Source organism: Taudactylus pleione, unplaced genomic scaffold, assembly GCF_031769625.1.
Source record: "Taudactylus pleione unplaced genomic scaffold, aTauple2 ptg000987l, whole genome shotgun sequence".
In the NCBI taxonomy this organism is placed as follows: domain Eukaryota; kingdom Metazoa; phylum Chordata; class Amphibia; order Anura; family Myobatrachidae; genus Taudactylus; species Taudactylus pleione.
Window position 1 is genome coordinate 1,835,016 of NW_028285388.1, and position 15,367 is coordinate 1,850,382.

The following is a 15,367-nucleotide window of genomic DNA, read 5'->3' on the forward strand; positions in this document are numbered from 1 at the left end:
ATACTGAGTGGCAGGAGTAGGAGATAGGAAAGGAGTATATACTGAGGGGCAGGCGGAGGAGATATGAGAGGAGTATATACTGAGGGGTAGGCGTAGGAGATAGGAGAGGAGTATATACTGAGGGGTAGGCGTAGGAGACAAGAAAGGAGTATATACTGAGGGGCAGGGGGAGGAGGCAGGAAATTAGTATATTCTGAGGGGCAGGCGTAGGAGGCAGGAAATTAGTGTATACTGAGGGGCAGGCGTAGGAGATAGGAAAGGAGTATATACTGAGGGGCAGGCGGAGGAAATAGGAGAGGAGTATATACTGAGGGGTAGGCGTAGGAGATAGGAGAGGAGTATATACTGAGGGGTAGGCGTAGGAGACTGGAAAGGAGTATATACTGAGGGGCAGGGGGAGGAGGCAGGAAATTAGTATATAGTGAGGGGCAGGCGTAGGAGATAGGAAAGGAGTATATACTGAGGGGGCAGGCAGAGCAGAGAGGAGAAGAACATACTGAGGGACAAGGGGAGAAGAGAGTATACTCTGAGAGGGCAGGCAGAGCAGAGAGGAGAAGAACATACTGCGGGACAAGGGGAGAAGAGAGTATACACTGAAGAGGCAGGCAGAGCAGAGAGGAGAAGAGAGTATACACTGAGAGGGCAGGCAGAGCAGAGAGGAGAAGAACATACTGAGGGACAAGTGTAGAAGAGAGTATACAGTGAGGGGGCAGGCAGAGCAGAGAGGAGAAGAACATACTGAGGGACAAGGGGAGAAGAGAGTATACACTGAGGGGGCAGGCAGAGTAGAGAGAAGAACATACTGAGGGACAAGTGTAGAATAGAGTATACACTGAGGGGGCAGGCAGAGCAGAGAGGAGAAGAACATACTGAGGGACAAGTGTAGAAGAGAGTATACACTGAGGGGGCAGGCAGAGCAGAGAGGAGAAGAACATACTGAGGGACAAGTGGAGAAGAGAGTATACACGGAGGAGGCAGGCAGAGCAGAGAGGAGAAGAACATACTGAGGGACAAGGGGAGAAGAGAGTATATACTGAGGGGACAGGCAGAGCAGAGAGGAGAAGAACATACTGAGGGACAAGTGGAGAAGAGAGTATACACTGAGGGGGCAGGTAGGGCAGAGAGGAGAAGAACATACTGAGGGCCAAGTGGAGAAGAGAGTATACACTGATGAGGCAGGCAGGGCAGAGAGGAGAAGAACATACTGAGGGACAAGTGGAGAAGAGAGTATACACTGAGGGGGCAGGCAGGGCAGAGAGAAGTACATACTGAGGGACAAGTGGAGAAGAGAGAATACACTGAGGTAGCAGGCAGGGCAGAGAGGAGAAGAACATACTGAGGGACAAGTGGAGAAGAGAGTATACACTGAGAGGGCAGGCAGAGCAGAGAGGAGAAGAACATACTGAGAGACAAGGGGAGAAGAGAGTATACACTGAGGGGGCAGGCAGAGGTGAGAGGAGAAGAACATACTGAGGGAAAAGTGGAGAAGAGAGTATACACTGAGAGGGCAGGCAGAGCAGAGAGGAGAAGAACATACTGAGGAACTAGTGGAGAAGAGAGTATACACTGAGGGGGCAGGCAGAGCAGAGAGGAGAAGAGAGTATACACTGAGGAGGCAGGCAGAGCAGGGAAAAGAACATACTGTGGGACAAGGGGAGAAGAGAGTATACACTGAGGGGGCAGGCAGAGCAGAGAGGAGAAGAACATACTGAGGGACAAGTGGAGAAGAGAGTATACACTGAGGAGGCAGGCAGGGCAGAGAGGAGAAGAACATACTGAGGGACAAGTGGAGAAGAGTGTATACACTGAGGGGGTAGGCAGGGCAGAGAGGAGAAGAACATACGGAGGGACAAGTGGAGAAGAAAGTATACACTGAGGGGGCAGGTAGAGGTGAGAGGAGAAGAACATACTGAGGGACAAGGGGAGAAGAGAGTATACACTGAGAGGGCAGGCAGGGCAGAGAGGAAAAGAACATACTGAGGGACAAGGGAAGAAGAGAGTATACACTGAGGAGGCAGGCAGGGCAGAGAGGAGAAGAACATACTGAGGGACAAGTGTAGAAGAGAGTATACACTGAGGGGACAGGCAGAGCAGAGAGGAGAAGAACATACTGAGGAACTAGTGGAGAAGAGAGTATACACTGAGGGGGCAGGCAGAGCAGAGAGGAGAAGAGAGTATACACTGAGGAGGCAGGCAGAGCAGAGAAAAGAACATACTGTGGGACAAGGGGAGAAGAGAGTATACACTGAGGGGGCAGGCAGAGCAGAGAGGAGAAGAACATACTGAGGTACAAGTGGAGAACAGAGTATACACTGAGGGGGCAGGCAGGGCAGAGAGGAGAAGTACATACTGAGGGAGAAGTGGAGTAGAGAGTATACACTGAGGGAGCAGGCAGGGCAGAGAGGAGAAGAACATACTGAGGGACAAGTGGAGAAGAGAGTATACACTGAGGGGGCAGGCTGGGCAGGGAGGAGAAGAACATACTGAGGGACAATGGGAGAAGAGAGTATACACTGAGAGGGCAGGCAAAGCAGAGAGGAGAAGAACATACTGAGGGACATGGAGAGAAGAGAGTATACACTGAGAGGGCAGGCAGAGCAGAGAGGAGAAGAACATACTGAGGGAAAAGTGGAGAAGAGAGTATACACTGAGGGGGCAGGCAGGGCAGAGAGGAGAAGAACATACTGAGGGACAATAAAGAGAAGAGGAAGAGTGGTGTCAGGCAGAGAAAGAGATAGGGAAAGGCCCAGGCAGGTTAATACTAGAAGATCTGAAAAACAAAACAATAACCTTAGCCTGTACGTACATACACATATATAGAGGAGCATACATGTAAAATTCACACAATCTGGAAGACACATCTCTGAATATAAAAGGGTTACATTTCCTGAAGCTCCCGGTTAAACACGCATGTCCCACACAGAACAAGGCACTAATTACAGATACAACTAATTACATGTTATCACTAGCAGAATGGTCTGAAGCCAGCTGTAGACAGCTATGTGTGTGATAGGGAAAGAGGAATGAGAGGCTGCGTATGGTAATAGTGTGACAGTGTGTGTATATTATGTATTATAGTGTGACGGTGTGTGTATATTATATATTATAGTGTGACGGTGTGTGTATATTATGTTTTATAGTGTAACAGTGTGAGAAATTATATATTATAGTGTGACAGTGTGTGTATATTATGTATTATAGTGTGACATGTGTGTATATTATGTATGATAGTGTGACAGTGTGTGTATATTATGTATGAGTGTGACAGTGTGAGTATATTAGAATGTAACATTGTGTGTAATATTATGTATGAGAGTGTGACAGTGTGTAATATTATGTATGAGTGACAGTGTGAGTATATTAGAATGTGACAGTGTGTAATGTGAGAGTGTGACAGTGTGAGTTTATTAGAATGTAACATTGTGTGTAATATTATGTATGCGAGTGTGACAGTGTGAGTATATTAGAATGTGACAGTGTGTAGTGTGAGAGTGTGACAGTGTGAGTTTATTAGAATGTAACATTGTGTGTAATATTATGTATGAGAGTGTGACAGTGTGAGTTTATTAGAATGTAACATTGTGTGTAATATTATGTATGCGAGTGTGACAGTGTGAGTATATTAGAATGTGACAGTGTGTGTAATATTATGTATGAGTGTGACAGTGTGAGTATATTAGAATGTGACAGTGTGTGTAATATTATGTATGAGTGTGACAATGTGAGTATATTAGAATGTAACATTGTGTGTAATATTATGTATGAGAGTGTGACAGTGTGAGTATATTAGAATGTGACAGTGGGCCTAATTCAGACCCGCTCGCGAGCGCAGGACGCTCGCAAGCGGGTCAATGGTGTCCTAATGCACATGCGCACGACGGAGGGAGCTCCGTCGTGCGCATGCGCGAGACCCACATAGCGACAGCCAAGCAGTCTCTATGGGTCTCGCACCAAAGGGGGCGTGCTGTCGATGGTGACTGACAGCACGCCCCCTTTGGTGGGCGTGCCGGGGGCGTTGCTGCCCAGACGGAGGCGTTCCCATGGGAACGCCTTCCGTCTGGAGCCGGCCCCTCTGACATCACTAGGGATGTCAAGTGGGAGCGCTTTTGGCTCTGATAGAGCCAAAAGCAGTCCTGGGCTTGCGGCAGCGAGACCCTACCGCAGGGTCTCGTCGCAAGCCCGATGGTCGCGATGGTCTTGACCATCGCGACCATCATCATGGACGCTCGCATAAGCTGTGGGTGGTAACCCACAGCTATGCGAGCGTCCAAGAGGCCGCTCCATTTTTAGGTAGGAGGGCCCTGATTCAGAGCGAACGCTCTGGTCAGAGTGTCCGGCTCTGAATTAGGCCCAGTGTGTGTAATATTATGTATGAGTGTGACAGTGTGAGTATATTAGAATGTGACACTGTGTGTAGTATTATGTATGAGAGTGTGACAGTGTGAGTATATTAGAATGTAACATTGTGTGTAATATTATGTATGAGAGTGTGACAGTGTGTAATATTATGTATGAGTGACAGTGTGAGTATATTAGAATGTGACAGTGTGTAATGTGAGAGTGTGACAGTGTGAGTTTATTAGAATGTAACATTGTGTGTAATATTATGTATGCGAGTGTGACAGTGTGAGTATATTAGAATGTGACAGTGTGTGTAATATTATGTATGAGAGTGTGACAGTGTGAGTATATTAGAATGTGACACTGTGTGTAGTATTATGTATGAGAGTGTGACAGTGTGAGTATATTAGAATGTGACAGTGTGTGTAATATTATGTATGAGAGTGTGACAGTGTGTGTAATATTATGCATGAGAGTGTGACAGTGTGAGTATATTAGAATGTAACATTGTGTGTAATATTATGTATGAGAGTGTGACAGTGTGAGTATATTAGAATGTGACTGTGTGTAATATTATGTATGAGAGCGTGACAGTGTGAGTATATTAGAATGTGACACTGTGTGTAGTATTATGTATGAGAGTATGACAGTGTGAGTATTTTAGAATGTAACATTGTGTGTAATATTATGTATGAGAGTGTGACAGTGTGTGTAATATTATGCATGAGAGTGTGACAGTGTGAGTATATTAGAATGTAACATTGTGTGTAATATTATGTATGAGAGTGTGACAGTGTGAGTATATTAGAGTGTGACAGCATGTGTAATATTATGTATGAGAGTGTGACAGTGTGAGTATATTAGAATGTAACATTGTGTGTAATATTATGTATGAGAGTGTGACAGTGTGAGTATATTAGAGTGTGACAGTGTGTGTAATATTATGTATGAGAGTGTGACAGTGTGAGTATATTAGAATGTAACATTGTGTGTAATATTATGTATGAGAGTGTGACAGTGTGAGTATATTAGAATGTAACATTGTGTGTAATATTATGTATGAGAGTGTGACAGTGTGAGTATATTAGAGTGTGACAGCATGTGTAATATTATGTATGAGAGTGTGACAGTGTGAGTATATTAGAATGTAACATTGTGTGTAATATTATGTATGAGAGTGTGACAGTGTGAGTATATTAGAGTGTGAAAGTGTGTGTAATATTATGTATGAGAGTGTGACAGTGTGAGTATATTAGAATGTAACATTGTGTGTAATATTATGTATGAGAGTGTGACAGTGTGAGTATATTAGAATGTGACAGTGTGTGTAATATTATGTATGAGAGTGTGACAGTGTGAGTATATTAGAATGTGACAGCATGTGTAATATTATGTATGAGAGTGTGACAGTGTGAGTATATTAGAATGTAACATTGTGTGTAATATTATGTATGAGAGTGTGACAGTGTGAGTATATTAGAGTGTGACAGTGTGTGTAATATTATGTATGAGAGTGTGACAGTGTGAGTATATTAGAATGTAATATTGTGTGTAATATTATGTATGAGAGTGTGACAGTGTGAGTATATTAGAATGTAACATTGTGTGTAATATTATGTATGAGAGTGTGACAGTGTGAGTATATTAGAATGTATCATTGTCAGTGCATTCTGTATGATACTGTAAAGTTGCACACAAGTGACACACATGGTCAGCGATTAGATGGATCCCCATAGATTTGCTTAATGTGCAAGACTGTTGAGCAGGCCGAGCTGTGCAGAATAATTCCCAGCATAGATACATTATAAACGGCCAGTGGCTCTCTATTTAGTTGTGGCTGAGACGTCTCAGGTATAACGTGAGCAGTAAGACTACATTAATGATACAGCAATTACAATATCCTAGGGACACAACACCCACATTCCAATCACTATCCCTAAATGTTGTACCAGTATCTGTGACTTATGTACCAGGTTACACAGAAGAGGGGAATCCAGAGAGGACACTGATTAATAGCAGGTTCAACAACCTCCCCATCAGAATAGTCCATATGAATAGAGATTCCCTGGGATAATTAAGGGCCGATGCAGTCACACACAAAAACATAGATTTTCACCTACTGGGTCATAAGGATGCTCGGTTTAACCATAGTATATATAGCAGGTGTGTCCCTACATTGTACAACTCACCTCTTCCTTACTAATTGGACCCCTATCAATGCCCCTGTTTACAGAGTCCCAGGATCGGGCAGTCAGCATACAAGCAAATAGGGGGTATAAATCGCCAGCTCCAAGACGCTGGCTGTATCTGCGTACCCCGTGCATGTCAGCAGCTATCAGTGCCTGCCACAGGCGGCAGTAATCCAGGCGAAAGCCGTCACTCAGATCCTGTGGAAGAGACACTGAAGTCAGAAGTATTATTGGAAGAGAAACAGGGAACTATAAAATTTGTGTCCCCATGTTGTTGCACCTGGTACAGTCCATGGTCTAGGAGGATGATTTCAGGTCCTCTGATGTCTGAACCTTGTCGGACCAGCACATTTCCTGGGTGGGGGTCACAGTGCACAAACCCGTGCACAAAAATCATCTCACTGTACAACTTCCCCAGAGCTTGGGAAACCTGAATAATGAGACAGAAGAAGTTATTACGCTGATTATCCTCTCCCTTACTCCATCACACACCTCAGTAATGTGCTAGTGTGTGACCACTCACAAACCCTCACCTCATAATTCCTTTTAAAGTGCACTTGTCACCTATATGTAGTGAAGGCAGCCAATCAATTCACTCAGAGTCAGTGACATCACTGAGAAGGCATATGTTCAGTATGTCGACATTAAGTATGTCAACACGAGAATGTCGACATGTTGACATTCAGAATTATTGCAAACAATGTTCACATGACTACTGTCGACATTCTGTGAGTGTCGAAATTCAGTCCATGACCACATTCTGAATGTTGACTTTTTGTACCACACCCACTGAAAGTGCAGCCTATCCAGTCACTAGGAAGCAATGACATCACTGAGAATGAAGCCTATCCAGTCACTAGGAAGCAATGACATCACTGAGAATGCAGCCTATCCAGTCACTAGGAAGCAGTGACATCACTGAGAATGCAGCCTATCCAGTCACTAGGAAGCAATGACATCACTGAGCATGCAGCCTAACCAGTCACTCGGAAGCAGTGATCGTGTTTAGCATGGAGCCATGACTCCCGGAGCATGCCTGCGCTATGGTGAGAGTGCAGCCTATCCAGTCACTAGGAAGCAATGACCAGAGGTGTAACATGGAGCCATGACTCCCGGGAATGCCTACGCTATGGTGAGAGTGCAGCCTATCCAGTCACTAGGAAGCAGTGACCAGAGGTGTAACATGGAGCCATGACTCCCGGAGCATGCCTACGCTATGGTGAGAGTGCAGCCTATCCAGTCACTAGGAAGTAGTGACCAGAGGTGTAACATGGAGCCATGGCTCCCGGAGCATGCCTACGCTATGGTGAGAGTGCTGCCTATCCAGTCACTAGGAAACAGTGACCAGAGGTGTAACATGGAGCCATGACTCCAGGAGCATGCCTACGCTATGGTGAGAGTGCAGCCTATCCAGTCACTAGGAAGCAATGACCAGAGGTGTAGCATGGAGCCATGGCTCCCGGGAATGCCTACGCTATGGTGAGAGTGCAGCCTATCCAGTCACTAGGAAGCAGTGACCAGAGGTGTAACATGGAGCCATGGCTCCCGGAGCATGCCTACGCTATGGTGAGAGTGCAGCCTATCCAGTCACTAGGAAGCAGTGACCGGCGGTGTAGCACGGAGCCATGACTCCCGGAGCATGCCTACGCTATGGTGAGAATGCAGCCTATCCAGTCACTAGGAAGCAGTGACCAGAGGTGTAACATGGAGCCATGACTCCCGGAGCATGCCTACGCTATGGTGAAAGTGCAGCCTATCCAGTCACTAGGAAGCAGTGACCAGAGGTGTAACATGGAGCCATGGCTCCCGGAGCATGCCTACGCTATGGTGAGAGTGCAGCCTATCCAGTCACTAGGAAGCAATGACCAGAGGTGTAGCATGGAGCCATGGCTCCCGGGAATGCCTACGCTATGGTGAGAGTGCAGCCTATCCAGTCACTAGGAAGCAGTGACCGGCGGTGTAGCACGGAGCCATGACTCCCGGAGCATGCCTACGCTATGGTGAGAATGCAGCCTATCCAGTCACTAGGAAGCAGTGACCAGAGGTGTAACATGGAGCCATGACTCCCGGAGCATGTCTACGCTATGGTGAGAATGCAGCCTATCCAGTCACTAGGAAGCAGTGACCAGAGGTGTAACATGGAGCCATGGCTCCCGAAGCATGCCTACGCTATGGTGAGAGTGCAGCTTATCCAGTCACTAGGAAGCAGTGACCGGCGGTGTAGCACGGAGCCATGACTCCCGGAGCATGCCTACGCTATGGTGAGAATGCAGCCTATCCAGTCACTAGGAAGCAGTGACCAGAGGTGTAACATGGAGCCATGACTCCCGGAGCATGCCTACGCTATGGTGAAAGTGCAGCCTATCCAGTCACTAGGAAGCAGTGACCAGAGGTGTAACATGGAGCCATGGCTCCCGGAGCATGCCTACGCTATGGTGAGAGTGCAGCCTATCCAGTCACTAGGAAGCAATGACCAGAGGTGTAGCATGGAGCCATGGCTCCCGGGAATGCCTACGCTATGGTGAGAGTGCAGCCTATCCAGTCACTAGGAAGCAGTGACTGGCGGTGTAGCACGGAGCCATGACTCCCGGAGCATGCCTACTCTATGGTGAGAATGCAGCCTATCCAGTCACTAGGAAGCAGTGACCAGAGGTGTAACATGGAGCCATGACTCCCGGAGCATGTCTACGCTATGGTGAGAATGCAGCCTATCCAGTCACTAGGAAGCAATGACCAGAGGTGTAGCATGGAGCCATGGCTCCCGGGAATGCCTACGCTATGGTGAGAGTGCAGCCTATCCAGTCACTAGGAAGCAATGACCAGAGGTGTAACATGGAGCCATGGCTCCCGGAGCATGCCTACGCTATGGTGAGAGTGCTGCCTATCCAGTCACTAGGAAGCAGTGACCAGAGGTGTAACATGGAGCCATGACTCCCGGAGCATGCCTACGCTATGGTGAAAGTGCAGCCTATCCAGTCACTAGGAAGCAATGACCAGACATGTAGCATGGAGCCATGGCTCCCGGGAATGCCTACGCTATGGTGAGAGTGCAGCCTATCCAGTCACTAGGAAGCAGTGACCAGAGGTGTAACATGGAGCCATGGCTCCCGGAGCATGCCTACGCTATGGTGAAAGTGCAGCCTATCCAGTCACTAGGAAGCAATGACCAGAGGTGTAGCATGGAGCCATGACTCCCGGGAATGCCTACACTATGGTCAGAGTTCAGCTTATCTGGGCTGGCATTCTGTCAGCGATTAAACAGCTGCCGAACTCCAGCTAGCACCATCTGACCTGTCCTGCGCCCGGAGCTCACGCCGGAACAGCCCTGCCTATGCCCCTGACAGTGACATCACTTAGAATGCAACCTATCCAATCAATAGGACGCAATGACATCACTCTGCAGCCATTCAATCTTCAAGGAACCAGTGACATCACTGAGAATTCAGCCTATTCAGTCGCTAGGAACTGGTGATATCACTGACAATGCAGCCTATCCAGCCACTAAGAGCCAGTGACATCACTGAGAATGCAGCCTATCCAGTCACTAAGAGCCAGTGACATCACTGAGAATGCAGCCTATCCAGTCATTAAGAGCCAGTGACATCACTGAGAAAGCAGCCTATCCAGTCACTAAGAGCCAGTGACATCACTGAGAATGCAGCCTATCCAGTCATTAAGAGCCAGTGACATCACTGAGAAAGCAGCCTATCCAGTCACTAAGAGCCAGTGACATCACTGAGAATGCAGCCTATCCAGTCATTAAGAGCCAGTGACATCACTGAGAAAGCAGCCTATAACATCTCTATAACCTGGCAGACACCAGATTATAGAGTGCAATGGATACATTTGTGGAGCTTTGAGCTGTGCTAATCTCGCCTAATATCTGATTGGCTGTTATTTCTCCTATTTTCTCTTGGAGACTAGAATGGATGTAATGACTGGCTTCAGAGATGTAAAGTATTATCTGGTTGCTAGATGATTACAAATCTCTGCAGTGATAAATGAACAGGGGAAGATTCCCTGTGTGAGGGGCTGCCATTCACACGGGCAGCAGAGCTTTGTTCAAGAACTGGTAAAACCATGCATTAAGGATATCACAGTACTAATTACAGCTCTGAGGAGAGAGACACTGCAGGGGGGTGTCCCGGTGACACAAGAAGACTCCCCCTCCATCAAGAACAACACAGACTCGTTAACCCATGTATAAAGGACCAGAGTATAAGGCCCGTTCCTTACCTGATCTACATCAATCTTATGTTGTTCCATGTATTGTCTGTCATTGACCTGCCCTCCTTCCACATATTCCATCACCAAAACCCGTTTTGTGCTTAAGTCCCAGTAGATTCTGGGTATCTGAAAGAGGCAAAGACAAAGTATAAACAAGGAACCTGTGATTAAAAACATAGGCAGCAACGAGCTAAAAGAGAGAGCTCATCTCCCAGTCAGGGCTGTAGGGGTGTTCGGCACCACCCTGCAAACTATAAACTTGCGCCCTCCTGCAAATACTGTATGTCTTGTTGACATGTCCCTTTACAATGTTTCATAATTTTGAAATGTAATGTGCAATATGTTGTAAAATAAGTGATTTGGCTCCTGTATCTGTGCTCACCTTGTTTATTGCTCCAATAAAAAGATTTAAAAAAAATAAAAATTTACACCCCTGTGTGGCTGGGTTGCAACATATCCATTCACTAGGAGTCAGTGACATCACTGAGAATGTCGCCTATCCATACACTAAGAGCCAGTGTTATTACTGAGAAAGCAGTCTGTCCAGTCCCTACTAGTGACATCACTGAGAATGTCGCCTATCCATACACTAAGAGCCAGTGTTATCACTGAGAAAGCAGTCTATCCAGTCCCTACTAGTGACATCACTGAAAATGTCGCCTATCCATACACTAAAAGCCAGTGTTATCACTGAGAAAGCAGTCTATCCAGTCCCTACTAGTGACATCACTGAGAATGTCGCCTATCCATACACTAAGAGTCAGTGACATCACTGAGAATGTAGCCTTCTCTGTCACTAGGACCCAGTGACATCACTGAGAATGCAGCCTTTTCTGTCACTATGATCCAGTGACATCATTGAGAATGCAGCCTATTTATACACTACTAGTGACATCACTGAGAATGCAGTCTTTCCTGTCACTAGGAGCCAGTGACATCACTGAGAAAGCAGCCTATTTATACACTACTAGTGACATCACTGAGAATGCAGTCTTAACTGTCACTAGGAGCCAGTGACATCACTGAGAATGCAGCATTGTCTGTCACTAGGAGCCAGTGACATCACTGAGAATGCAGCCTATCCATACACTACTAGCGACTTCACTGAGCATGCAGCCTTTCCTGTCACTAGGAGCCAGTGACATTACTGAGAATGCAGTCTTTCCTGTCACTAGCAGCCAGTGACTTCACTGAGAGTACAGTGTTTCCTGTCACTAGGAGCCAGTGACATCACTGAGAATGCAGCCTATCCATATACTACTAGTGACATCACTGAGAATGCAGCCTTTTCTGTCACTAGGAGCCAGTGACATCACTGAGAGTGCAGTCTTTCCTGTCACTAGGAGCCAGTGACATCACTGAGAATGCAGTCTTTCCTGTCACTAGGAGCCAGTGACATCACTGAGAATGCAGTCTTTCCTGTCACTAGGAGCCAGTGACATCACTGAGAAAGCAGTCTATTTATACACTACTAGTGACATCACTGAGAATGCAGTCTTTCCTGTCACTAGTAGCCAGTGACATCACTGAGAATGCAGTCTATCCATATACTACTAGTGACATCACTGAGAATGCAGCCTTTTCTGTCACTAGAAGCCAGTGACATCAGTGAGAATGCAGTCTTTCCTATCAATAGGAGCCAGTGACATCACTGAGAATGCAGCCTATCCATACACTGCTAGTGACATCACTGAGAATGCAGCCTTTTCTGTCACTAGAAGCCAGTGACATCAGTGAGAATGCAGTCTTTCCTGTCATTAGGAGCCAGTGACATCACTGAGAATGCAGCCTATCCATACACTACTAGTGACATCACTGAGAATGCAGCCTTTTCTGGCCCTAGGAGCCAGTGACATCACTGGGAATGCAATCTTTCCTGTCATTAGAAGCCAGTGACATCACTATGATTGCAGCCTATCAAGTCACTAGAAGCCTGTGACATTGGTTCTTAAAAATAGTTGCCACTTCGGTGAATACACAAACGGCTCTCATACTAGCTACTTCTACAACTATTATATTTTTTGTAAGGTGGCTTCACACAATCGGATAACAGTTTTGACTTTACGATTATGTTACTATTTGTTATATCTTATTGCGTTATGTTCTCTATCACAAATCATTTTAGCATTTTCACTAGAGGTGTAGATGTGCATTGACCCTTGTCTTAAGTGGCTCACCCTGAGGAAGGGGAACTTTGAGACCATGTCTGCCATTCTCTCTGCGTTCCGTCCTTCATTTAGGAAGTCCAGCTCTCGGGGGAGGTTCTTCTTGGCCTCTTCTACCAGCCACATGAACTCAAACTGGGGGAAGACCTTCTTCACCACGTGCAAGAGTACCTGCAAGAGACAGCAGGGGAAGCGCTCTAGAGCAGAGTTTCTTAGTAGAGTGCTTACGGTTTCGTAGTAAGCTCAGACAGACGGAACGGTGTGTCGCTCACCTCCATGATCAAAATGTCCCGCGAACTCTGTGCTTGAACCTTTGGGTGCTGAACCTTCACAGCCACCACCCGCCCGTCTTTCAGTACGGCCCGGTGAACCTGGGCTAAAGAGGCTGCTCCGAGTGGGGTCTCCTCAAATTGCACAAATACTTCAGAAGTCTGAGGGAAGATAGCACCTTTATATAAACTAACATCCAAAAAGCCCGCTACAGGTGCCGTGTGTTAGAGTACCTGTCCTGGTAACTCACAGATGGCTAGGTACACAAGCTATAATTCCCCCCCCCCCCATGTTTTGCATTTCTCCATCTTAGTCACCCACAAATGGCTTTTTCTGCAGCTCCTGTGACTTTTTTCATACTGAATAATTGAGCTAATCTCTCCCCTCTCCAGACTGCAATAACTGAGGCCATAAATCTCCCGTTGATATCGTTTTATTAGGGGAGGGGAGGGGGATTTATTAATACATTGTGACCCTGTCCTGATGCCCCTATCAGATCTGCGGATGGCTGATTAATTATAACTCATAATAAGCCAATGCTCAGCATGCAAACAACGATCTATCAGCGCCCCCCCGCCCGGTAACACGCCTCTGGCAGGACGATGATAAAAGACACAATAATATGTATTAAATCAGACGCTTAGCTCCCTGCCACCCATTGCCATCTGATTCGGAGACAGGGTAATAAATAACACAGCGTCACCTCTGTGCCCAGCTCCTCTCGGATGACACGCAGTACGTCGGCCAGGGGCGTGGAAGGCGCTCGGCTGTGCAGTACATTCAGGGTATGGGTGTATTCTGGGGGCAGCAGATATTCCAAGGCGCCCAGGTGCTGCCCCACCTTGATGAATGTGCCACGATTGGCACAGCACAGGTCCAGCAGCCGGTGGGCAGAGCGCGTGTGGACCTGTCGGATATGCAAAATATAATTTAGTGCGCAAAGTTTACCAGCAGATTGTAGGGGAAGCTTCTGTCTTCAATACAGTATCTGTAATACTATAATTACTAGAACATTATTACTGTATATAGTTATATACCTACTATATATTACTGCTATCGCACAATACTAGCATTATACAGTATTATATATTACTACAGATGTGACATCATACACTGATTCCTTCGTACACTATATAGTGTAAGACACAAGAAGCTCCTAGCATTTCCCAGACTTATTGGCATGGTATCCGCATTCAAAGTCGCTTGTGTCCCAGGCACTAGGGTTAGTGTTTTGTTACAAAGTCAAAGATTAAGCACAACAATGCGTGGCGCGAAGCAATGTGCGGCTCACTCGTATCTGACCTCCATCTTTTCTCTTTATGCGCGGGTTAGCATCTGACATGTTCACAGCGGCTGCGCGCACCGCTAACGCCAGTGTCTCTGTACATTGTCAATTTGTTGCATTAGCGATGCGCCTGATTGGTGACTGCATGTAAGCGCTGGCTACGGCATCGGAACTTGCTCCCCTCGCGGTTTGGACTCAGGAGGCTTGGAGTCCAGAGGTACCGTAAGTGCATCATATAGTGGTACTTACTTGCCGGTGCGAGATAATCACATCTTATTGTACTCCCCCAATATTTTATTATTGTATATTATTACTACATACTTTTACCATAATACTACTTATGTATTCTATTACCGTACATTACATTACTACTATAGTACCATCACAAAACTATTAATATATGATATTATTGTATTGAACTACTATATTGTATAGTATTACCATAATAATATTACTACAAGCTTTTAATGTATATTATTACTATATAGTATTACCACAATACTATTATTACAAGTAATTAATGTATATTATTACTATATAGCATTAATACTATGGGGGGTATCCAATTAGCCCAGATAACCCGCTTTTATCTGAGAAGTTTTCATCGGCAGGACAGGATTAAGGGGGTTGACAGGGGCGGTCGTCACTGGGCCCCCACACACGGTGGGCCCCCACACAAGGTCAGTGCAGTAGCGGATTTACGCAAGGTCCCAGGGGACCCGCCGACAGGTGCATTGAAAGACCATTTTCTGGCGGAACCTGAGCTCCGCCGAAAATATCCAATATCTGGGCTGGCTAAATGACAGCTGCAGGGTGCCCAGCTCCAGGGCAGCGCACGCCTACATCCTCTCACATTCTGTGCCCCTTGTGTGCGACCCGTCATGACGCAT

General features: G+C 46.4%; 1 protein-coding gene across 4 annotated transcripts in view; it reads right to left on the minus strand.

The window, feature by feature from the left end:
* The window catches only part of ADCK1 (aarF domain containing kinase 1), a 119,062-nt gene that overhangs the window by 26,789 nt on the left and 76,906 nt on the right, over window positions 1-15,367 (minus strand). For all 4 annotated transcript variants that reach the window (XM_088460825.1, XM_088460824.1, XM_088460826.1 and 1 more), the window contains exons 4-9: window positions 13,896-14,099; window positions 13,195-13,353; window positions 12,935-13,093; window positions 10,767-10,883; window positions 6,811-6,960; window positions 6,531-6,728 (exon numbers count right to left, since the gene is read on the minus strand). In XM_088460825.1, the coding sequence (XP_088316951.1) occupies window positions 6,531-6,728; window positions 6,811-6,960; window positions 10,767-10,883; window positions 12,935-13,093; window positions 13,195-13,353; window positions 13,896-14,099 (987 nt within the window). The remainder of the gene's footprint in view (window positions 1-6,530; window positions 6,729-6,810; window positions 6,961-10,766; window positions 10,884-12,934; window positions 13,094-13,194; window positions 13,354-13,895; window positions 14,100-15,367) is intronic.